General features: G+C 38.9%; 5 protein-coding genes and 2 long non-coding RNA genes across 11 annotated transcripts in view; 4 read left to right on the top strand and 3 right to left on the bottom strand.

Annotated features, from left to right (window-relative positions):
* Window positions 1-3,577: 3,577 nt before the first annotated feature.
* On the top strand, window positions 3,578-5,384 carry bglapl (bone gamma-carboxyglutamate (gla) protein, like). The gene is made up of 4 exons (XM_077719179.1): window positions 3,578-3,692; window positions 3,773-4,093; window positions 4,673-4,796; window positions 4,875-5,384. Exons 1-4 carry the CDS (start codon window positions 3,632-3,634, stop codon window positions 4,975-4,977), a joined length of 609 nt encoding a protein of 202 aa, XP_077575305.1. The 5' UTR covers window positions 3,578-3,631; the 3' UTR covers window positions 4,978-5,384.
* Window positions 5,385-7,711: 2,327 nt separating this feature from the next.
* On the bottom strand, window positions 7,712-12,803 carry LOC144197752 (sodium-dependent phosphate transport protein 2B-like). The gene is made up of 13 exons (XM_077718349.1): window positions 12,780-12,803; window positions 11,950-11,986; window positions 11,766-11,876; window positions 10,932-11,060; window positions 10,715-10,858; window positions 10,530-10,641; window positions 9,746-9,938; window positions 9,410-9,505; window positions 9,085-9,205; window positions 8,841-9,008; window positions 8,628-8,744; window positions 8,376-8,500; window positions 7,712-8,281 (listed from the first exon to the last, which is right to left on the bottom strand). The coding sequence occupies exons 1-13, from the start codon at window positions 12,801-12,803 to the stop codon at window positions 7,739-7,741; spliced, it is 1,920 nt and encodes a 639-aa protein (XP_077574475.1). The 3' UTR covers window positions 7,712-7,738.
* Window positions 12,804-14,376: 1,573 nt separating this feature from the next.
* Window positions 14,377-16,786, top strand: LOC144198705 (OCIA domain-containing protein 1). The gene is made up of 8 exons (XM_077719856.1): window positions 14,377-14,559; window positions 14,676-14,763; window positions 15,130-15,183; window positions 15,277-15,324; window positions 15,424-15,553; window positions 15,649-15,809; window positions 16,417-16,578; window positions 16,657-16,786. Exons 1-8 carry the CDS (start codon window positions 14,506-14,508, stop codon window positions 16,692-16,694), a joined length of 735 nt encoding a protein of 244 aa, XP_077575982.1. The 5' UTR covers window positions 14,377-14,505; the 3' UTR covers window positions 16,695-16,786.
* A 178-nt stretch (window positions 16,787-16,964) lies between these two features.
* On the bottom strand, window positions 16,965-18,245 carry rhbdd2 (rhomboid domain containing 2). The gene is made up of 2 exons (XM_077719854.1): window positions 18,205-18,245; window positions 16,965-18,011 (listed from the first exon to the last, which is right to left on the bottom strand). The coding sequence occupies exon 2, from the start codon at window positions 17,989-17,991 to the stop codon at window positions 17,032-17,034; it is 960 nt and encodes a 319-aa protein (XP_077575980.1). The 5' UTR covers window positions 17,992-18,011; window positions 18,205-18,245; the 3' UTR covers window positions 16,965-17,031.
* Window positions 18,246-19,923: 1,678 nt separating this feature from the next.
* LOC144198218 (uncharacterized) lies at window positions 19,924-21,530 on the top strand. The gene is made up of 3 exons (XR_013326675.1): window positions 19,924-20,145; window positions 21,188-21,252; window positions 21,423-21,530. It is a non-coding gene; the product is annotated as an uncharacterized LOC144198218 (long non-coding RNA).
* LOC144198217 (uncharacterized) overlaps window positions 21,388-22,595 on the bottom strand; it is an 8,489-nt gene continuing 7,281 nt past the window's right edge. For 4 of the 5 annotated variants that reach the window (XR_013326674.1, XR_013326673.1, XM_077719126.1 and 1 more), the window contains exons 6-7: window positions 21,598-21,761; window positions 21,388-21,509 (exon numbers count right to left, since the gene is read on the bottom strand). The gene's annotated coding sequence lies outside the window, so the exon portion shown is untranslated. Of the gene's footprint in view, window positions 21,510-21,597; window positions 21,868-22,595 lie in introns of all 5 variants that reach the window. The other variant, XM_077719125.1, reaches the window with a different exon arrangement.
* LOC144198219 (uncharacterized) overlaps window positions 21,597-22,595 on the top strand; it is a 1,815-nt gene continuing 816 nt past the window's right edge. The window contains exon 1 of the long non-coding RNA XR_013326676.1: window positions 21,597-22,403. This is a non-coding gene — a long non-coding RNA (uncharacterized LOC144198219). The remainder of the gene's footprint in view (window positions 22,404-22,595) is intronic.

Raw genomic sequence — 22,595 nt, 5'->3', positions numbered from 1 at the left:
GCTCCAGCACCCCCCGTGACCCTTGTGAGGATAAGTTGTAAATGAATGAGTGAAGTCAATCAATATAAACAAGTAAGGGAAGACATGCAGGAGAGGTAAGATGAATAAATGACATGACAAACAATTATTTAATTACAATATACGTCCATCTGTCCATATTGTTTGCTTGCACAGTTCAGTTATGAAGTTAAGAATTATTAAATAGATGAATGCATGCAGGAGAGTATTTGCATTCGCTTTTTAAATGTGCTAAGACTGTTTCTTTAAAATAAATATTTTTATTTTATTGTTTGTCACTAGAAGAATAATTCTTAAGACTGACATGTTAACTGCGGGCTTTTAGAGGAAAAAAAACCTCTTTCTCCAAGAAACTCACATGGTAATTATGGTGTTACGGTGTATGTACATGTGCAAGATGTTAGCATTACATTCGGGTTTTATTGCCATAACCCCGGAATGTGTTTCTATATGGGTCAATTGTTATGGCTTGTTTTTTAAAGGAATTCCAAAGCAAAAACAAAACAAAAAAAACATGGGACAAACACCAAGTTTTGAAATGCTCCCACTGATTCAACAACAATTCTTTCCTAAGAAATGTTATTAAGCTTCTTAGGGTGTATTTCGAAACTCAACGGCTGTGAGAACAAATCAGAGATGCGTCAAATATCTTCGTTTTCTGTAAAAAAATAAATTAAAAAAAAGTATTCCTTTAGTACTACCAGTGAAAAATAGTAGTGGGCTAATGTAAATAGGGTATGTGCTCAATATTCATTTATTCTTACCCTGAATGGCTCATAATTATTGGCCATTTTTATATGTCCACAGATTATCATCAATACCTAATTATATAGATTATTTCTTTGAAGATAAGATCTGTATTGAATACAAAATAAGTAGAGGAAAAACTGCTGATGGGACTTTTTCTTAGTTTTTTAAATGAACCTGTGACCCGGGATGGAGGAGAAAAGCTACAATTCTCACGTGTAGTGGAATCTGTGTACTCAATGTACTGAAATGCAAAAAAAAAATAACTGAATAAATAAATTTAAAAAACACACATCATCCTCCCATATAGTTAAAGACATATGGAGGAGATACCATTTTCTATAGGCTATAATGGAAATAAAATGAACTCGCTTCAGGGTCAAACTGTCATCATAATATACAAACCGGGCCCAACTATAAAGGAATGTAAGTAACATCTAAGCCTTCTAAAAAGCCATGTCAGCATAAATATAAACCAGTGTTATCAATTATCTTTGATGCGCAATGTTTACGTCGTGCACTAAAAACTCAAGCCATTATTTCTCTGACTTCTAACTGTTAGACTTTTAATGTTTTTTTTAAATTCTACATCTGAAAAATTTGCAAATCCAGTTGCCTGTTTGTCTTCTTTGTCTGTCTTCATCCCAAAAGCATTTTCAAAATCCACAAATAATGCAATTATCGGCTTTTTTAGAAAGTCACGACAACTCTTCTTTGAATTCCATTCATGCAACATGAAAAAAAAACAGCACTAGACATTGAAATTACACAGCTCATTGTCCAAGACAAATGCCTGGCACCAAGAATAACACTAGACGATCGAAAAGGGAGGGGCCTCAAGGTCAGACTACGCCAGCTGAAACAAGGACGACACTTTGTTGGCTTTGAAGCACGACGGGGTCTGACCGTCGCCCTATGCTTAGATAACCAACGTTTTTGTTTGCGCCTATAATACAATTCAGATCATTGTTTATGTATCAAGTGACCCACAGCTTTCTTCACACTTGAACCATAGCTCGCGTCCAAAACCATGTGCATATCACCATAAAGCAACGCTTTCCATTTCCATATATTTAGCTGCGTGTAAGCGCGAGGCCTAGGTCTATCGGGCCACTGGTTATTCTTGCCAAGTAGTGGTTGGTGCCAAATTCTGAGCGTGTCCCTAAATAGTGCCTGCCCGCGGCTGTGGCAGGCCGCTCTAGCACCCTAATTAAGTCTGTCGCATAATGAGCCTGGCCGCTTCTCCGTGTCATTCGATTAGAAGCTTGTGGTACACTCGCACTGTAGTTTGGGGTTTGTGGCGGTGGGGTATTCCATTTAGGGCAAAACACTGCTGGAAAAGGAGAGCAATGGCACAACTGGCAACCTTGACTGTGTTGAAGTAACACACGATTAAAATCCAATTGTGTTCAATGCACAAGCTAATTGAGCTGCAAATAAAATAATTTGAATCCAAGATAGATGAATGAAACCAAGATCTTGACAGTCATTTGATGGAGAAGGCTACGTGCTGTGGAACATCTGTACTCTGCTGAAAAAATGTCCTGGAACATCGATCAACTTCCCATATGTTTAAATGATGATAACTGGACAGAAGATGATACCATTTCCCATAGTAAATAATGAAAGTTAGATGAACCCAGTCCAGGGTCAAACCAAAACTATAATATTCAAATCCAGAGGGGTATTTGTCTCATTCCAAAAAATGTTCTTCAACCCCCGGGATATCCAAATTTATTTCTAATGACAAACTCACTTCACAGATTCACATCATACCGAGTTATTTTCATCCCATTCCCATCTTTTCGCATTTTAACATAGTTCATATACTGTATTTCACCCCTAGAAATAACAACATTTTCAACAAAACAAGCCTATTCATTGACAATGGCATTTTAAATGACAAGTTGACATCATTCCCATCTGAATGTTCACTGCTATCCATTCACAATGAAAGAAAGTTTCAACATAAAAATCTATCCTTGTATCCCATTGATCTTTAAATCGACCGATTGCTGCTAGCCATCCCTCCCAGTCAAAAATTTATTTGTTTGATCATAAACCGAGAACAAACATACTTTCAAGTAAAAAATAGTTAAATGGAGAACGACATGTTAAATAGGCACCTGTTAATTTAATATTTACAGTTGTTTTTTATATAAGTAAGGCCTAACCTCTGGTCAGAAAGAAGCAGCTTATAATTAGTTGGAGGCCAAACTATGAAAAATAGCATGATTTATAGTCCCTGAAATAAGATATTATTGACATCACATTTAGTTGTTTGTGCTGTATTGGTAAAGGATGCCATCTTCAATCATTTGGCACTCAGAATATTTTTCAACAATGAACAACTAAATTGTGAAACTAATGATTGTCATGGAATTTAAAGTTTCATAGTAATCACATACTAATTGAGTTTGTGCAAGGGCCTGACTGTTAAAACCTCTGTAGTGCTTTCCACTTTATTGCATATACGTTGAAAATGGTTGAAATGAAATTTGATCGATTTTAAGTCGTGCTGGTTGCAACCATAGAGTTATGATGTGATTATATAACTTTGATTTGCTTGCAGCACAAAAGAGGCCAAGAATTTTTTGGTTTGACTGAGAGGCTGAACTGGGCTGACTCAATTCTTGGAGTGGGTCCCGGGGCTGGAGTGGGCGTTTTTGTGGCAACCTCCCACGACAAGTGCAAAAGGAAACATGTTGACATGTGATCCCCCAACCAATCAGAGGGTGACCTTACTGTCTGGATCTGGTCAGTGACAAGAGTATATAATGGTGCTCGCATCCTACGACTAGAAGTAGGACCAACAAGCTCATTTCACGAACCCACCGAAGAACTCACACTTCAACTTCAAGACAACATGAAGACCCTCAGCCTCCTCGCTATCTGCGCTCTCCTGTCCATGTGCTGGGCCACAGGAGGTAAGGAACATTTCAGAACATCAGGATTTGTGCGGCTAGTGAAATTTGCTCATGATTACCGTTTCGTATCCTTTCAACAGTTGTCGAAGTACAGTCTTACGTCGATGGCGATTCAGACCACTCAGACAACGGTGACCTCGCCGAAGTCGATGCCGGAGACAATGGCGATGCTGTAGACAACGGCGATGCTGCAGTCAACGCAGACTCTTCAGCATCTGACTCCTCCAACTCATCCTCCGACTCATCCGACTCATCCGACTCTGACTCCGACTCCAACTCCGAATCCAACTCTGATTCTGAGTCAGACTCTGATTCTGACTCCAACTCCGACTCTGCTTCCTCATCCTCTTCCTCCTCTTCCTCCTCTTCTTCCTCTTCATCTGAGTCAGCCAGCAATGAAGGTAGGCCAATGATGCATATCGGTAGTTTTGACTGTAAATATGAACTAAAATAACACAGAAGGCTCACAAAAGCTCGTGTGATGTAACTTACCGGAATTTACTAAGTTTATTTTTCAGTTGAAATCTTTAACATGATTTCTAAATATTTTGATGCCACACGACATTGCCAGAGCCATATCAGACTGAAAAATATTGATAATTTTCTATTAGTGTAGTGATAGAGGACCATCCCCAGATAAAAACCTGTGAAAGGGTGAATTAACAAGTGGTAAGTCCCAAATTTTGGAGCAATCCTATTTTTGTGGCTTCCTACTTGTTTTTTTCTGCAGGAAGGATAGAAACCTTTATTTGTTGCAGCCCAGCAAGGACAAAATGTTGTAGGAAGTACAATAGCGTTTTCATTTAAATGCCTTACTTTCAACACTATCACTGTATGAGAGTTCCATAAATGCTCGTTTTATCTTAAAATTTAGATGCAAAATTCCTCCTACTATGAGGAATAATTCAAGAGTGTCCCTCTTAGTACATATTTAAGAACTAGTACTCATGTTGAATGTTTTTTTGCTACTCCCCCTGAAGACGCTCAAGACGCTCAAGACACTCAAGAGACCCAAGATTCTCATGTGCTCATGAAGCGTGACGTGGCTTCCGTTCTGCTGAGGACAAGACGCCAAGCCCCCCTCTCCCTTTACCAGATGGAGCGGTACGAATAGTTTTAAAAAATGTCTTCAATCCTCAATCAATGCATGTCAATCACGCATTTTTCTCCATACTTCTGCAGCCTGAGAGAGGTCTGCGAGCTGCACACGGGCTGTGACGAGATGGCCGAGACGCAAGGCATCGTGGCGGCCTACACAGCCTATTACGGACCCCCTCCCTTCTAAGCAATCCCACTCAAACATCAACACCATTTGTCTCGCTTTTATTGTGTCCTTCCCTTCAACAAATGCAGACAAACCGATGTGATATGCAAGCGCAGGTCACAAACTTTTGCACAGGCGACGTCCAGAAAGATGCACATAGATTATGCAATAACCCAAATATGTTGAAAAGATTCCTCAGCCCCTTTTGTATAACATGCTGAATGGTGCTAAAAATTTATTTGAATGATTGTAATGGTTTAGAATTTATACCAAGCTTCATTAGCAGGTATTGTAACAAGCTATTAGATGTACAGTAAGATTAGTGGCTGTGTATAGATAGGGTGGATGAAAGCAATAATCTGCGATGGCTGTAACCGCACATTGCCTCTGAATTTCAAAGAAATAAATTATATTTTTTGGTCCAACAATGACTTCGAGTGTTTTTATAAGGGAAATAATTTATTCATTATTCCTTGTCAGGGTTGCTGGAGCTCAGTAGACACTGGGCAAAAGACAGAATACACCCTAGACAGGTCGCCACTCAGCCGTTAGAACATATAGATAGACAGACGACCATTCACACTCACAATCTTACCACGGCCAAGCCATCAGATGACTCACAGGAATTCAGATCCTTTTTATTTCAGTATCTTTCATATCCTTCTCAAGGTCAATGCAGTAAAATGCATTTTGTCCTCACTAGTTAGACAATTTAGCTCATTTTAGCACTAGTACTAGGAATGACAAATGCAACACCAGTAAGGGCTTCTAATTCCAAAAGTTCTGAGTAATCTGTTGCCATTGCTTATGTTGAATAGTAGATATCAGTGTTGATCAGTGTTGTACTTTTTTTTTTCTTTCTGAAAAGATACCATGCAGTTTATTGCACCATCATTTGAAGTCTTGTATCAGTATTAGATAAAGACTGTAATAAATGTTTTCAAACTCACAAGTTCGGCAGGTTCATGAGTTGGTCCATAGGTTGTATTTATTTTATTTGACTCTTCTAAAATGAGTTATTCTTTGCTACTTTGATAGGTATTATTACCATGTCTAAAAGTAAAAACAATGCTTCCAAACAACTGGCAAAAAGTATTGGTAACCTATATGGAAACAATTTAACAAAAATAACTGTAATCCTGTTGTTACTGTTTTGATTTATCTCATGTATAAGGGAAGGGGGCAGCCTGGCGGCTGAATGTTTAGCCCATCAGCCTCACAGTGGGGGGGACCTGAGTTCAGATCCAGGTCAACCCACCTGTGTGATGATTGCATGTTCCACCCGGGCCTGCGTGGGCATACACGGTAGGCTGATTGGACACTCTAAATTTCCCCTGAGTGTGAATGATTGTTTGTCTCCTTGTGCCCTGTGATTGGCCAGCCACCAATTCAGAGTGTGTCCCCCGCCTCTGCCCCAAAGTCAGCTGGGATAGGCTCCAGCACCCCCTGCAACCTATGTGAGGATAAACTGGTTCAGAAACTGAGATGAAATGAGTTTAAGGGAAGCCCCCTCCCCCAGATTTGTTTTCAACAAGAGCTCACGAGTGCCTTCTGCTGGTCATTTAATACACTGAAAATTACACTAAGAAGCTCATAATTTAGGTCTATTACAATAATTGACCTGTATTATTATGAGCAGCTTCTCAGAGTGGTGTGGGCAAACTATTCCACAAAGGGCAGCAGTGGGTGGGGGTTTTTCATTCTAACCCATTCTAAGGACACCTTTTCACCAATCTGGTGTCCTACAAAGGCAATCAATGGATTGCAGTCAGGTGCTTCTTGTTTTCTGCAGAAATCTCATTGGTCCAAGTGTCTGTGCTGGATTGGTTGGAACAAAAACCTGCACACACAGCATCATCCCTCAAGGACCAGTTTGGTCACCACTGCTCTGAGACAATAAGACGTTTAAGTTCTTCATATTGTAAGCATTGTTTCCATCATTGTTTTTAACTTAGAGTTGAAATGACTATATGAAACTTGATATAGAAGATGCATTTGCCATTTTTTAAACATTTAAGAACCAAGAAGTTTAATGATGAGGTAATGCGAATATATGCTGTAAGTTATTGTCATGCTCACGTGAACAATGTGCACACCTGTATCACTAAAGCACGTGTGATTGCCTTATCATCAAGCGAGAAGACCGCCATACAGAGTCCAGTGCACGTGTGTGTGTGTAGTTTTTCTGATCAATTAATGATCAATTGTATGTCTGTCCACATTACTCATGCACATTGTTACTTAACGTGACAGGACATGTGCGTTTTTCCAGGATGGGTTTTATTTTTAGAATCAGGAAATTAATGCATTTAGATTTAAATGGATATTATAGTAGAACAAAATAATGAAGCAAACTTGACTCAGGATGAAGAGGTTTATTTTAGATGGACATTCATCTCAATTTATAAAAATATAAATTCAATAAATATAATCACTTTTTATGATCACAAAAAAACATTTTCCACCTCAAAATGATGTTGTAGGAGGTCACTGTGTTATTGTAAAACTTTTTTTTTAAACTGAAAATATCTACAAAACATCAATAATGCATGCTGATAAGAATCTAAGAAAACACTGAGAATAGTTGGAAATCGAAAGAATGTTTTAAAGCAGAACACCGATATCCGGTTATATTTGTACAGTAGATTTCCATCATTGTCAAGCATTTGCCATCGTCAGCTTGTTCAGTTGACATTATATAAAATAATCTAGTAAAGACATCAATAATATGATAATCTTGTGCAACAGTGTGCCTTGTTACATTTTTACATGCAAGAAAAACTCAAAATTTGGTTACTGTCTGACAGTTTAACTCGATCTTGAAATCCTTTTCCACTTCTTTGTCAATACACATGGCAGGGTTATCGTACGCTTTTGTGGGCCACACCTTCTTCTCTTGCCCTTTATTCTCTTCCCCATTACAGCATTTACAGCAACAACAACATTTAGCAGTGAATACACCCACCACTTTGTCCCAAGGCTCCAGAGAATGTGCCCAAAGCGGTAAAAAGTCCCAAGAACGCAACACTGCCGGTAGACAGCCGGGTTTCCTCTTCTGCAGTACATTGATGACAATGACAATGATGAGAAAGGCCACTATTGGGCAGGCCACACCTGCTAAGACCTGCCACCCAGCTAAGGACAGACTAAACACAAAGAGAGGTAGAAGAAAGAAGCAGAATATGATGTAGACAACCGCAAACCAGCGGTAGGAAGCTGTGATGTTGCCCAAGCCTTTGGCCAACCGGATGGGGAATCGGGTGAATGGAATTGGATACCACAGAATGATGCCAGAGATGTTGAATAGGAAGTGAACCAGGGCAATCTGTCAATGCCATCAGTGAGTTTTATTTAGGTGCCAGAAAATCACAAAAAAAAGCATTCATTGTGGGATATTGTGTTGGTGTCACATGACTGACCTGTAAAGAGTTACCCAGAGTATCTCCTGGACTGGCCATGGCTGCTAAGATGGCTGTGGTGGTGGTGCCAATGTTAGAACCAAGAGACAGTGGATATGCTCTTTGTATGCTGATGACGCCAATACCTAGAGGTACGTCCACAAAGCTGTTAGAATCATCAATGTTCCAATACATCACTTTACTGTGTAAAGGTGGATGAATGAATGAATTACAAATGGAATGAATGATTGAACGAATGGACAGCGACCTCACCGACAAGTGGCGTAATAGCAGAGGTAAAAACGGAGCTGCTCTGCACGATGAATGTCATTCCAGCTCCGACTAAAATTGCAATGTATCCCGTGACCCATCCGAAGGGGAATGGGAAATCTGCACATGTGCACATACAGTGTTAGCATTACAGTAGCTGTATCAGCCACATGGAATTAGTTGCATCCATAAGAAAACTTCAAATCTACTACTAACCTGTGTTAAGGATGTTCTTAATAATTATAGCCACTTGACCCTTGAGCATGGAGTTGAGAAGCTTGACTATAAGCAACAGGCAGGAGCACAATACCAGCAGAGAAAGAGCCAGAAGGATGAGACCCACAGCCATGTCGGACAAGTTCACATCTACGAATAGGTGATCACCTGAAAACGCAGATTATACTGTCAGCATTTCAACTGTATGTATGGACTGATGACTTTGAATACACGCAATCCTTACATTTTTTGATGTTGAAAGTTTGTGAAATGTTCTTTAATGTGGACGTGTAGTTGCCATCAAACCAACACAATGAAGGAGATGTACAGTTTTCTGGACCAGGAACAGTCACGTTTACCAGGCTCTGAAAGTTAGCCATAGTTTCAAAGAACAATTCAACTATTTGATGTTAACTTTTTTGCTTTTTTCTATTTCGTGAGATATACGCTTTGAACCAAGATGAGGCTATCCACAGTCAATTTTGTCAATGGCTCATATTACAAAATGTTCTTGTTTTGGAAGGCATAAAAGCAAAAAACTATAATAACGTGTTAATGTTTGGACCTACCATGTTGGTATAAGTTTCGCACCACCTCATAATTAGACTTTTGTTTCGGGCTGCTGGATCTCCAGTGGCTATTTCACTCAAGACAGATTTGTCCAGCTGTCAAAGAGGAAAACAACAAGTAAGAAATATACAATTAGAGGTGATACATTTTTATCTCTTGGTATGACTGTGAATGGTTGTCCGTCTCCTTGTGCCCATTGTTAGGTGTGTTAGGCTCCAGCACCCTCACGAGGATAAGCAATTCAGAAAATAGTTGGACTTTGGAATGCACAGCGTTTGTTTCCATGTTTTTACAATATCAAGATAAAAGGCAGGCATTTTATGTATGATGTATACCTTTATAATGGTATCAGTGAGGACATCTGTGATTACATTTAGTAGGTCTGGGGCCTCCCCACTTTGTAACTGGAAGGACTCGATGATGAGTTTGGTGACCTCGTACAAATACCCAGTAGCGACCTCTAGAGGTAGCAGCACCAAAACTGACAACCAATTGAAGAAGTCGTGCACTGTGGCCCCGGCAAACGCCCTGTGCACAGTTGAAAAGACTATTTAGATTAACAGAGAATGAACTTTGCACGCTTCTGTTGGTAGCAACATAAATTACTGTGTTATTGGTGTACGTCTTGGATTGCTGACTGCTGAATGTTGAAGCAAATGATTTATGGAGCTACCACTGCAATAATAATGACATTATCGAAGGCACTAAACGGACAGTTTATGTATTACTAAAAAAAAAGAAGTATTTTTAACCCTTTCAATGAACAGTGGTCACTGCAGTGGACATACATTCAAAAGCTATGATTAGCTTAACACTGACGATGAACTTGAAATCGAACCCTCGAACTGTGAGGCCAACACGTGCTAACCACTTTTCCACCGGGCTGCCAATTCTTGAATTAATTAATTTCAATTTCAGTATACTTGCAGGTATGTTTTTCTTTATTTCTTATCACAAATAATAAGTATTAATGTATTATAAAAACATGATGTAATTATAGTATAGTACGGATCAACAGTCTGTTATAAAAAGTTTGTATGAAAGAGTTAATCAAGCAAATGAGCCTTTGTCACTAAGATTCATTAAGTTCTATAGATTTTATTTACTTGGAAAAGTTACCTGCGAAAGACACTACGGTCCCCAGCCTGTGTCATGGCAACCAATGTGTTGGTAACTGAGGTTCCAATGTTGGTCCCCATAATGATTGGAACGGCCAGTTGAACTGTCAGCACTAGAAAACATAAAGTACATAATTACTATCATCTCCTCTTGCATGAAAGGGTCTCATGTGTGTTTGTGCTTACATCCAGAGGAAACCATGCTAACAACAATGGATGACGACGTGGATGAACTCTGAACCAACAAAGTGACCAGGACCCCAATAACCAGACCAGCCAAAGGATTGGACAATACAGCATTGTCTTGGAAAATGTCCCCTGCTGCTTTACCTGCATAAACAACAAGGTGGATGAAATTTGCTGTTTTGTTGACAAAATGCACTTCATATATTAATATGGTTACCTCCGACAAGTTGGAAGGCTGAGCTTAGAATGTCTAAGGAGCAGATAAACATGTAGAGGAGTCCCAGCAGCACAACCAGTTTTCCCAATGACACCAAAACTCTTAGCACTTTTCCTTTGGTGTCCAGTGCTGACCAAAAAAAAAAAGAAAATTTAATATTTTAGTCAGTTTAATGTTAGTGTCACAGCATAGGAATTGCAACAAAAGGCAATCCAGTAAGCATATTAAAGATTTTTGTGTCATTCAGAAAAAAAAAGAATAGAAATGTAAGATTTTATGTTTCAAAAACCAGGCTGAGCAGTCTGTTTTTTTTTTCGACAGAATTTTGTTTTCCCAAATAATAGTAAATAATTTATATTTGACTACAATTAATAATAATAAACGCCCCATGTATTTTAAGTAAAAAGGTAAATAACCACCACAACAGACTCAGTGAACACTGTCAATGGAAGCCAATGAGGTTCACTAGTATTAACATTATCTTTTTGTCTTATCATAACAGCTTTGCGAAACAGGTTGATTTTTGTGTGTTATTTTTGTGAAGTGGGTGCATTTGTTTTACATGCCTAGGCATCGATTTTGATACCGATCCAGGCTTTGTCTTAATTCACACTTGGTAATCATTGACAAAACCTTTCTATTCATTTTGAGCTTATCATTAATTTACCATTATATTATTCCACTAATACAGTGCTGTTTTATCAGTGACATAATAATAAAAAGTAAATGATGACAGGAGTAAAATTGTGTACTATGCTTCCTCTTTGGCTTCTCGGTTGACGCCTCATTTCGGAATACAATACGCATTATATTGACATTAAAAATCCTTTTTACCTGACCATGGCACCCCTGTGTCCTTCAGCTCAGGCAAATCCCAAGGGTCTTCCTCTTCTGGCTCCCCATCCATCAGTGCGAGGGTGGAGTTCCCAAGTCTTCCGTTTTGTTCTACTTTAGTATTTACATGATAAGTATCGATTTGATTAGAATTTGGTTCCATGCATTCAATTCAAAAACTGACCTTTGATATCATTTCTTTCGTCGCGATCTTCCGATTGCTGAAAAATGACACACTAGTTCATGAGAATATTCCAATATGCTATTTTTTTTGCAGTACATTATAATTCCAAATAAATTAATGGTGTATAGTTGTTTATTTATAGTTAAAAAAAACACGCCAGTTGTACTACACACGTTTACCCGCTCACGTGCCACAAAATATTGATTATTGTATTGTCATGTGGTGTCATTCAGTCCACAGTGAAATTCCATTGGCACATTGCTATGACACAGAAATAAAGCTGGATTGATTTCCATAGTTTCTTTAAAATATTTCAAATTCAAGAGCACATTGTCATCAGTATTGGTATAATTGTAAGTTATTTAGTTTTTAAAAATCAATTGCTGTTTTGTCTTTTAACAAATGAAATGTAGTAATAAGAAAACTGTAGATAAGCATGTTTTTATGTTCATACTTTGTATTTTTGTTTCATGAAGCTAGATGATATTTATTTCATATCGAAAAATATATTATTACTTTTCCAAAGAGGACATGTTTGGGGATTTTGCATATATTGCAATATACTGCCCTCAAAAGGCTCACGTTTGCTTACTTTACTTCGCTTTATTAATTTATGATGGTGAGATTTATTAACCATAAAAGACACAAGCAACCTTAAAATGTTGTTTATGTTTTCTATGAAATACATGGTATTAGTGTTAGGAGTTGGTTGAACAAATTATATTGTAGAAGTGTCTGGCTAAAAGTCAAATACAATTATAAAAAAAGAGTGTAAAAAAAGGTCATATACACCCGTAAAAATTGAAAAGTATAAATATGAATCTCCTTACCTCAGGTGGTTTAAGTGCATCCATTGTTGCCTTCCTGCTGCTTTCAGATTGTCAAATGGTGCGTCCCCACAAGTGGAGTGTGAAGCTGGCGGAGGGTCAGTAGACACCTTTACATTGCTGAGCGTTTTTACAGATAAGATAAACACACCTTTTTCAGTCCTCCGTGAATTTCTTGTAATCTGTTCTCTTACATGTGTTGGAATCTGACTCACATTATTGTACCTAATATTGAAGGAAGCAGTATCTGCCAATCCTGCCACGTGGTCAACTAATTGAGTGTGTGTGTTGAGTATTGTGGCACATTATTGATTGTCTACAAAGAGCTGCCTATTGGTTAACGTCAGGGTGTGCAATTTTTAGGCTTTAAAATACTAATAAAAAGTGCAAAGGAAACAAGAGAAAGTTGCAGTGGAAATTCTGTTTCCATGAGAGCATTACAATTATTAATAGAATCTGTGTCAGTATGCAAGAAGCTAATCAATTTTTTGTGTTTGTGTTCTGTTATCAGTTTTAGAACATCCGTTTTTTTTAAATTAATCTTTAAGAATGTTATTTAATTTTGTGTGATGTGTTTATAAATGTAGAATAAGTTGTTCAATTGGCAGCTCGTGGTTAGAGCGTCAAACTCAACGTTCTGGAATCGTGGGTTTGATCCCCAGCTAGTCCTCCTGGGTGGAGTTTGCATGTTCTCCCGGGCTTGCGTAGATTTTCTTCGGATACTCTGGTTTCCTCCCACATTCCGAAAACAGGCTGGTTGACCACTCTAAATTGCCCCTATATATGAGTGTGAGCATGTCCTCGTGCCCTGTGATTGGCTGGCTTCCACCAATTTGGGAGGCCTGTTCCCTGTAGATAACTGGGATAGGCTCCAGCACCCCACGTGACCCTTTTGAGGATAAACGGTTCAGAAAATAAATGAATGGAGAAGGATCGCTGTTAGCCCTCCCAGTAAAAATTGATTCAACTTCTAGTGCCATCAATGGCCGTGAAATATCATCAATCAATACCATCTTTCCCAGATTAAATGGATTTGATGTCTATTACTCACAATAGCAGTGAACAAATCAAATGTTACCAAAATCAATCAAATAAACCAGGGTAATATAGAAAGAATATTAAAATATATTTATTTAAAGCAGTTTAGAAAATAAATGAATGAATGAACACACGCTACTGAAACCAACTTTGCGAACCAAAAGAGAAAATATCAAGTGTCCAGTGAGTTATTCACATTATTATTATGTTTTAATATGTTAAATTGATTGATCTGCAATTGTTTTGCAACTGATTCTCCTGAAGGAATGACTTTATCTATGTAAAAGAAAATAGTTTTTGTTTTGACCCTATATTATTGAAGAGGCAGTGTGTACTTGACCAGGGCCATCTAGTGTTAAAGATAAGAAGTACAACAAAATCTAAGTGTATTGGAAACAACTGAAACACTGAAGGCTAGACGTAAACATTTGTGAGAACTTCAAAACATAAATAATGGAACGAAAGAAAATAATTACGTTACAAATTCCTCTAAATTTTAATTTGGCATATTTTAATTTAATTTACCTAGTTCACTCTTCACCTTACAGAAGTCACCTTTCCCATTTCCGGTTACGTCACATTCGGGGATGACATTGTTCCGCACGCCAAACCTCCTCTAAACTGTAGCGTCTGCATTTCTTACTGTTTCAAATGCATTGAATCGTGCTGTTGTTGTCCATTTTCCAGCAACATGTCACCTACCACTGCAGACTTCAATGAAGAGCCGCAGCGCCAAGGAGCACAGGTAAGCAGCAAGATCAAAATTATGCTAATACGACATGTGCTAACGCGTTAGCCTGCTAGCCTCCAGTGTTTGGGTGGGCTGTAACCAGATTAAAAGTGCCTTCTGTTGCTCTCCAGTTGTCACCGGTGGGACTCGACTACATCCCCACGGAGGAAGAGAAGAGGGTGTTTCGGGAGTGCAACAAAGAAAGTTTTTGGTACAGATGTAAGTTTCTTTAGCATCAGTGTTCACTCAATCCAAATATCAGCAAAAATCCATCAATGCCAATAGGCCAGAGTTGGCAAAGTGTTTGAAGTTCATTCATTGACCAGAAGTGTGTTATGCATAAAATTTTTACTCTTAGGAATAACTGTTACCACAGTAAACATGATTCATAAGTTATCAATACTTTAATTTCTTCACTGCCAGTAGAGTGTGTGTTGTGTGTTATTGACGGCAATAAACGTCCAATTGATGTTTAACTCTCAGTTGAAATGGATTGGACATCTATAGTTGTCAGTGAAAGCCAAAGAGTTAAGCTTTGTCAGGTCATGGAACAAAACAAAAAAATCAAGTATTTCCTCTTTCCAGCGGTGCCCTTTTCCGTTTTGAGCATGGCCATAACTCAAGCCCTGGTTGCGAGAGGTAAGAACACACACACAGACAATACTTCTGCAGTCATAGGTAAGAGAATTGAGCAATATAGTTAAAATTGTTTTTTCCACATATTTTGTTCAGGGTCTCTTTCTGCCTCGCCCAGGTTTGGATCTCTTCCAAAATTGGCCTGTAAGTTTGTAGACAAGGTGGTCAAGAATGCAACATAAGTTCTGATGTCTGAAATACAACATAAGTACTGATGTCTGTGTCTCTGTTCCGGTCTCCCAGTTGCTGGCTTTTGTGGCTATATAGGAGGGAAGATGTCATACATGAAGACGTGTCAGGAGAAGTTCAAAAGGCTTGACAACTCTCCTCTGGGACAGGGCTTACGGCAGAGGACAGGACTTTCATTAGAGCCGTGTGTACTTCCACTAACACCACACTTTTAAAAAGAAAAATCTAACTGTTGAACCTCCAAGGTACCAATGAGAATGTTGTGATTCTTGTCTCAAGTCTTCAAGGTGCTCAATCAGAAATGAGTGATCCTAACACCCCGAGCTATGACGGCATGTTCCAACCAGCAGAGATGCCAGCTTCAGCCAATGCCCGTGAATATGGTTTTAACCCCAAACCACCTGTTGGCCGACAAAGATCAGATGACTTTGATGCCCAAGGTAACACTTAAGGCATTGAGCAAGAATTAATTTTCTCGATGCCAAAGTAGACAAAGAACGATAAAAGAAAAACTTTGTGAGGTCGTTTCAAAATCTGGATTCTTGCAATGGGATAATTAACCAATACACAGTGAAAAATGAAACCTTAAAGAGCGGAAATATCAGACTAATCTCATTGACAGTTACAAAAATCATTTGATTGCCTCAAATAGTTATTGTAGTCAGAAATATTCAATTAATGGACGTTGGTTTTGTTTGTTGTTTTTTTCCCCAAGGCATGTTATACTGATTTCTTAAACCAGTCATGTAGAATCTTGAGTAACTTTAAATTTTTGGGGTATTTTATTTCCTTTCTTGCCATGTTATTATAATTTACTGTAAGACACTAAGTTTATTCTGTTATGTCTGCATGATTTGCAGTAGAATTCACAACTAAACCCACAAAAAGAACCACTTGATGCATCTAAGGCCATTGAGTTCACTGTTAGGACTGAATTTTGTCTTGAATTAGGTTTACTTGCAGTTACTGAGAGCATCTCATTAGGTCGTCTTTTTTTTTTTTTTTTAACAAGGGTTGATAACCAACTTCTCCTCTTGTCATCTCCAGTTCAGTTCTATGAAAAAGGTGATGAACCAAAACGAAAGTCCATTCTCTATGAGGACCTGCGTGTGAAAAACCGAGAAAACTATGAGGTCACACTCACCCAAAAGGCAGACTCATTGCTCAAAACGGCCCCTGAAAGAGAGCCAGTGAGATCAACAAAAAGCGGTAGGAAGAATCACTAAATTAATCAAAATGGAATAAGTTTTATGAAAAAAGTTAAATTATACTCTTTTTACTTTGCAGAAAAGAAGAATATCTATGGAGATGCCTGGGACGAATAATTTTGTTTTCTCTTGCCAATTTTGTTCGGTGCTTTCCGTCCAAAACTGTGCGACATATCTTTAAAAAAACGCATTAAACCAAAGTGCTTTAAGTTTTTTTGTTTGCATTAATGTATATATTTGACACACGTATAATCAGAATATTACACATACAACTTCAAATCAACTGTTTGGCATATACATGACCTAATTTAAGTATAACATATAAGGAAAAAATATATATATTTTTTGTTCTTCAGAGGAAGAGTTGATTCATAGCCTCTCTAAATATGTATTCAAATGTGTTTTTAATATGCAAATTACATTTATTTTACACTGTACAGAAGAAAAGAGACAATTATAGATGTCCATGACTGTGAGCAAGATGATTGTGTGTGCAGCTGTGTCCATGACCTGTGCCACTGATGCCCGGGGCTAAGACTTGATGATTAGTTGGGGCTGTTGATCCGGATACTGCAGTGGTATGGTTCAACCAACCTTCATGCATCCCGGCTGAAGCGCTCACTGCCACATTGGCGCTTGACACTGGCACATAGGCTTGCACTGGGTAGGATCCAGGTGTTGGGTTTATTTGAGGGAGGAGTGTTTTTCTTCTGTCCTCAGTGGAAGCAGGGACAAAAAGCACCAGCCTGATGCTCTTGAGCAGTCGGAAGGGCGGCGTCTTCTCCACAAGTCCGGCCCTGGTCTCTGAGATATCCACCAGGGAGAACCACCCTCTCCCGTGCGCCCATCCGACTAAGGTGGAAATGATGCTGCAGGGGAGCACCGCGTGAGGAATGAAGATGCTGGTGATGAGGACAAAAAGCCACGGGAGCACCATGGTTGGGAAACTGACCCCACATAGGAATCCATTGGTCATCTTGGTATGTGTTGTGGTGAGGGTCACACAAGCGAGGGCTAAAGGCAACAAACCCTCTGCATTTGCATTGCTTTCCAGCAGGAGATCCACGAAGGCATATAATAAACCTGTGAGGGTGGACATCACAATGCATGCAACCAGGAATCGAACTGTGCCAAATCCTTTCTCCAAACTACCACTAAGGAATAGCATGGTGCAGAGGCTGAGGAGTAGGTGAGTGGGGGTTCTGTGGTAGAAAGAGTACGTGAAGAGTGTGTGCACGTGACCTTTTACGAAAATATTGGCCCCAACACTGAGGCTCTCCTGAGAGACGTCCAAGTAGGTGTGGAGACCAAATACTGCACACGACGTGAGGGTGATGAGGAACATCCCGCTTGTAACGACAGGAAGCATATCTCTGATAACTTTTACTAACGTCCTCATATGTTCCGTGCTCATTCTTTTTTGTTCGTGGAATTCTTAACCAAAGAGAAAAGAAATCCAGTTATATCAACAAATAGGATGACAATTAGTGCTGAACCCCGGAAGTAAGAGTATTGATTACAGATCGTCACGGTTTCTTGCACAACTAAATATTTGTTTATTAATTACAAAAAATATATATCAAGGAAAATGAAAAAAACACGTTGATTATTATAAATATAATTTCACCTATCTGGTATTTTCCCGTGGCTCTGCTTTTCCGCGGTGGAAATTCCGGTAACACTTTTCAAAATAAAGTATGCGAAAGATCTAATAGTGAATTCACTCACCAGCAAACAAAAGCTTGACTATACGTGGTCATTTTTGAACAAATATAAATAAGCCTTACTATACACGGTCTATAATTCTAACAAAAAAATAAGCTTACTATACATTCCTCTTCTATACACTATTTTTAACAAAACAGTCTCTATGCCAAATATATAGAAACAACTAAGGGAAAATATATCCCAACCAGGAGTTGAACCCCACCTGCCCACACGGGAGACAGGTGAGTTAACCTCTACGCCATGAATTGGCCACAATTCACTTTGTCATTATTGGAATGTCTTGACTACAAATATATAGAAACAACTAAAGGAAAATGTTTCCCAACAAGGAATCGAACCCCAGCTGCCCACATTGGAGACAGGTGAGTTAACCTCTACACCACAATTTGGCCACAGTTCACTTCGTCATTAGTGGAATGTCTTGACTACAAATATATAGAAACAACTAGGGAAAATGTTTCCCAACTGGGATTCGAACCCCACCCAACCCCACCCACCAATGTGGGAGATAGGTGTGCTAACCTCTACGCCACAATTTGGCCACAGTTCACATTCTCATAATTGGAATGTCTTGACTACAAATATAAAGAAACAACTTAGGGAAAATGTTTCCCAACCCGGGATTCGAACCCCATCCACCCACTGGGGAGACAGGTGAGTTAACCTCTACACCACAATTTGGCCACAGTTCACTTTGTCATTATTGGAATGCCTTGACTACAAATATATAGAAACAACTTAGGGAAAATGTTTCCCAACTGGGATTCGAACCCTAGCCACCAACGTGGGAGATAGGTGTGCTAACCTCTATGACACAATTTGGCCACAGTTCACATTGTCATAATTGGAATGTCTTGACTACAAATATAAAGAAACAACTTAGGGAAAATGTTTCCCAACTGGGATTCGAACCCCAGCCACCAATGTGGGAGATAGGTGTGCTAACCTCTACGCCACAATTTGGCCACAGTTCACACTGTCATAATTGGAATGTCTTGACTACAAATATAAAGAAACAACTTAGGGAAAATGTTTCCCAACCCGGGATTCGAACCCCATCCACCCACTTGGGAGACAGGTGAGTTAACCTCTACACCACAATTTGGCCACAATTCACTTTGTCATTAGTAGAATGTCTTGACCACAAATATGTAAAAACAACTTAGGGAAAATGTTTCCCAACTGGGATTCGAACCCCAGCCACCAGCGTGGGAGATAGGTGTGCTAACCTCTACGCCACAATTTGGCCACAGTTCACATTGTCATAATTGGAATGTCTTGACTACAAATATAAAGAAACAACTTAGGGAAAATGTTTCCCAACCCGGGATTCGAACCCTATCCACCCACTTGGGAGACAGGTGAGTTAACCTCTACACCACAAATTGGCTACACTTTACTTCGGCAGCCTTTGCCTGACTGGCAAACATTAAAATAAAGACTTAGTTTATAACACAGCTGTGTATTGTGACAATAAAGGCTTTTGATTTGATATAAATGCGTAGCATCCCATAAGACTAGGCTTTCATTTCAAACTATTATATTTAACGAAAAAGAAAGGGGAAAAAAGTCAGGGGCGTTCCCTGAACTGACGTCACATTGGTGAGCCGGAAGTAGAACGGACCGGAAAAGACTTTGAAAAAAAATGGTTTTCGCTTTATGCTTATATACTTTGTTTTGTTTGTAAACGTCTTTTCAGGTTTTTAATCGCATGATCTAGACGGCCTAATTTGTATCAGCTCCAACCAAGACACGTTTGTTAAAGAACATGAACAGAAGTCCACCAAGAAGTTGTCTTTTACGTTGGCTGATTTTTGTGTACTCGACGCATGTCGACAAGGTAAGAAATTCTACATTGCAAGCTTCTACAAAGATTTAGTTCCACTTGCAGTTATAACATCTCCAAATCGAATTACGTTTAGTGATTTTTAATCGTTTCAAAGATCGTACAAGGACATAAAAGACGGCTCAATGAGGACTTTTCCAATTCGAAATTCCTTTATAGACCATTTGTCATAAAACGAAAAGGCAGTAGCCGGTAAGAATTCTCTGTGGGGTAAATAGAAGGAAATTACGGCTACGGAGCCACTGCCTAAATAATAGTCATTAACATCTTTATATTTGTAGAAGCAATTAATCTACATGAATGTAACACTTATAAGTGTTAGTACAGTGTGAGTAGAAAAAGCTATAGGCAAAGTCAGCCCATTTTGCGAATTGAAATTTGGCTATAATTTCAATAATTCTTAACAAATACTCAATATTTCGCAGTTATTATTTATTTTATAAATGTTGTAAACTTCCCACCAAATTTGATAAAGATCAGATGGACAGTTAATTCAATTAGCATGCAATTGATAGATTTTAACATCAGATTTATATGGATTTAATTACTATTATCTAACATTGAGTGAATAGGGGATTTTCTAAACCATTCAACCAATCTTATTGAAATTTGTTGTGTTATTGCCAATTGATAGATTTTAACATTAGGTGAATAGGAATTTACTGACTTATTTAGGCAGTGGCTCTGTCGCCGTAGTTTCTTATTATTTACCCCACACAGAATTCTTACCGGCTAAATAGCCATATGGGGCCATGTAGGCTATTTGACCGGTTACCGGCTGTATAACCCCTGGGACTATTTGACCGGTTATCAACTAAGGAGCCACTGCCTAACGAAAATCCTTGTGAAAAGTCACTCTTTCCAGTAATATTGGTGATATCTGACGACTTGATTTAATTATTTATTTTTGGTAATGACCATTTATATATAGTAAGGCTTTTATTTCTTTAAAAATGACACAGTATAGTAAGGCTTTTTTCTTTGAAAAAAAATGACATCGTTTGGTTATGTTTTTTTCTTGTGGTCTCTCTGACAGGATGGAGTAGGTTTGGGAGCAGCTTGCGGATGAAGCACCGCCCTGACCGGTCGCCTTCGTATTGGGTCAGTAGGTGATGCCTCGCCTTGTTGCAGCGATCATAGTGCGTGTGTAGCCACATCCCCTTACAAAAAACGTTTTGGAATGAAAATAAGTATTTCTTATATCTCAAAGTCAAGGTCACATAATAGAACAAGAGCTACTTTGCTGTCAACTTTTATTTTTATTTTTTCAGATTAGTGACAAAGGCAAAAATGGATGACTTGTGGGATGGAAAGTCTTCCAACTAAAATGTTTCCCAAAGCATGGAGAGTGAGGACACCTGAAGACAAAAAAAAAAAAAGTAAGTTTAAAAGACATTCATTTTGCTGTGCAGAAAATATCTTGTTTTTTTTTTTTTTTAGACTCACCTGTGGGTGGCGGTGATGTAGGATGTAGATTTCACCAGGTGGTTGTATGGCCAATTCGTGGCGCAGAGGTTTGTTCACCGGACTCCCGTCTGGGAGACCTGGGTTCGATTCCCGTTCGAGACACTTTTTCACTTAGTTGTTTCTGTGGACTTCTTGGAAAGACACTGAAATGATTACAAAGGAAAGTGTAGTCACTTGGTTGGTGCAGAGGTTAGATCACTGGAATCCCATCTGGGAGACCTGGGTTCGATTCCCGCTGCCGTCGTTTGGCTGAAAATGATTGGAAAGAAGACTTGGTAAATGGAATAAGAAAAAAAAAAAGAAAAAACTTTTTAATTAATATTAAACACTTAGTCATCCTTTTCAGTAAAAGGTTATATTCCGAACTGCCTTCGGCAGTTCGGAAGAATGTTGGAGGGACCTGTCTGTGCGAAAGGCGTTCTCGGGTCGGCCTTCGGCCGACCCTCGACCGCTTGCTTGGTCAGTGAACCGCCGACACCGGGAAGCGAACTCACGTTCTCTCCGTGCAAAGGCGAGTGTGCAACCCACTACACCAACTCGTGCCCCACTTATACATAGGTGTTGAAACGTTTTATCCAAGGAAATTGGGTGAAACACTTAGTCATTTTTTTGACAAAATGCTTCATCCACCACTGAAGACTTATACAATTAGATACTTAGGCAGTAATACTTATTCTTTTAACTGAATAATATTGGGAAAATCTTTGCAGGCACTGGGATTCGAACTCAGGACCACAGAGGTGGCAGACTGATGACTTAACCACTGGGCCACCACCCTGTCGGAGGTAGTTGTAGTACTTGTACTTTTATCTCATTCATTTACCTGAACAATATTGGGAAAATCTTTGCAAACACGAGGATTTGAACCCACGACTACAGAGGTGGGAGACTGATGACTTATCCACTGGGCCACCACTCTACAAAATCTTTTTGTTGTTTTGTCTCTTTTCACTTTCAGATCATACTTAGTACTTTTT

The sequence above is a fragment of the Stigmatopora nigra genome, chromosome 6, assembly GCF_051989575.1.
Source record: "Stigmatopora nigra isolate UIUO_SnigA chromosome 6, RoL_Snig_1.1, whole genome shotgun sequence".
In the NCBI taxonomy this organism is placed as follows: Eukaryota; Metazoa; Chordata; class Actinopteri; order Syngnathiformes; family Syngnathidae; genus Stigmatopora; species Stigmatopora nigra.
Note: the sequence above shows the minus strand (reverse complement) of the source record. Positions and strands in the feature narration are given on the sequence as shown.

Coding starts and splice junctions, on each gene's coding strand:
- LOC144198705 (XM_077719856.1), top strand. CDS start 14,506: ATGTCACCTACCACTGCAGACTTCAATGAAGAGCCGCAGCGCCAAGGA. Junction 15,184..15,276: donor TCAAGCCCTGGTTGCGAGAG/GTAAGAACACAC, acceptor TATTTTGTTCAG/GGTCTCTTTCTGCCTCGCCC. Junction 16,579..16,656: donor AGTGAGATCAACAAAAAGCG/GTAGGAAGAATC, acceptor TTTACTTTGCAG/AAAAGAAGAATATCTATGGA.
- rhbdd2 (XM_077719854.1), bottom strand. CDS start 17,991: ATGAGCACGGAACATATGAGGACGTTAGTAAAAGTTATCAGAGATATG.
- LOC144197752 (XM_077718349.1), bottom strand. CDS start 12,803: ATGGATGCACTTAAACCACCTGAG. Junction 10,642..10,714: donor TAGCATGGTTTCCTCTGGAT/GTAAGCACAAAC, acceptor TATGTTTTCTAG/TGCTGACAGTTCAACTGGCC. Junction 9,009..9,084: donor AACTTTCAACATCAAAAAAT/GTAAGGATTGCG, acceptor CTGCGTTTTCAG/GTGATCACCTATTCGTAGAT.
- bglapl (XM_077719179.1), top strand. CDS start 3,632: ATGAAGACCCTCAGCCTCCTCGCTATCTGCGCTCTCCTGTCCATGTGC. Junction 4,094..4,672: donor TGAGTCAGCCAGCAATGAAG/GTAGGCCAATGA, acceptor CTCCCCCTGAAG/ACGCTCAAGACGCTCAAGAC. Junction 4,797..4,874: donor TCCCTTTACCAGATGGAGCG/GTACGAATAGTT, acceptor ATACTTCTGCAG/CCTGAGAGAGGTCTGCGAGC.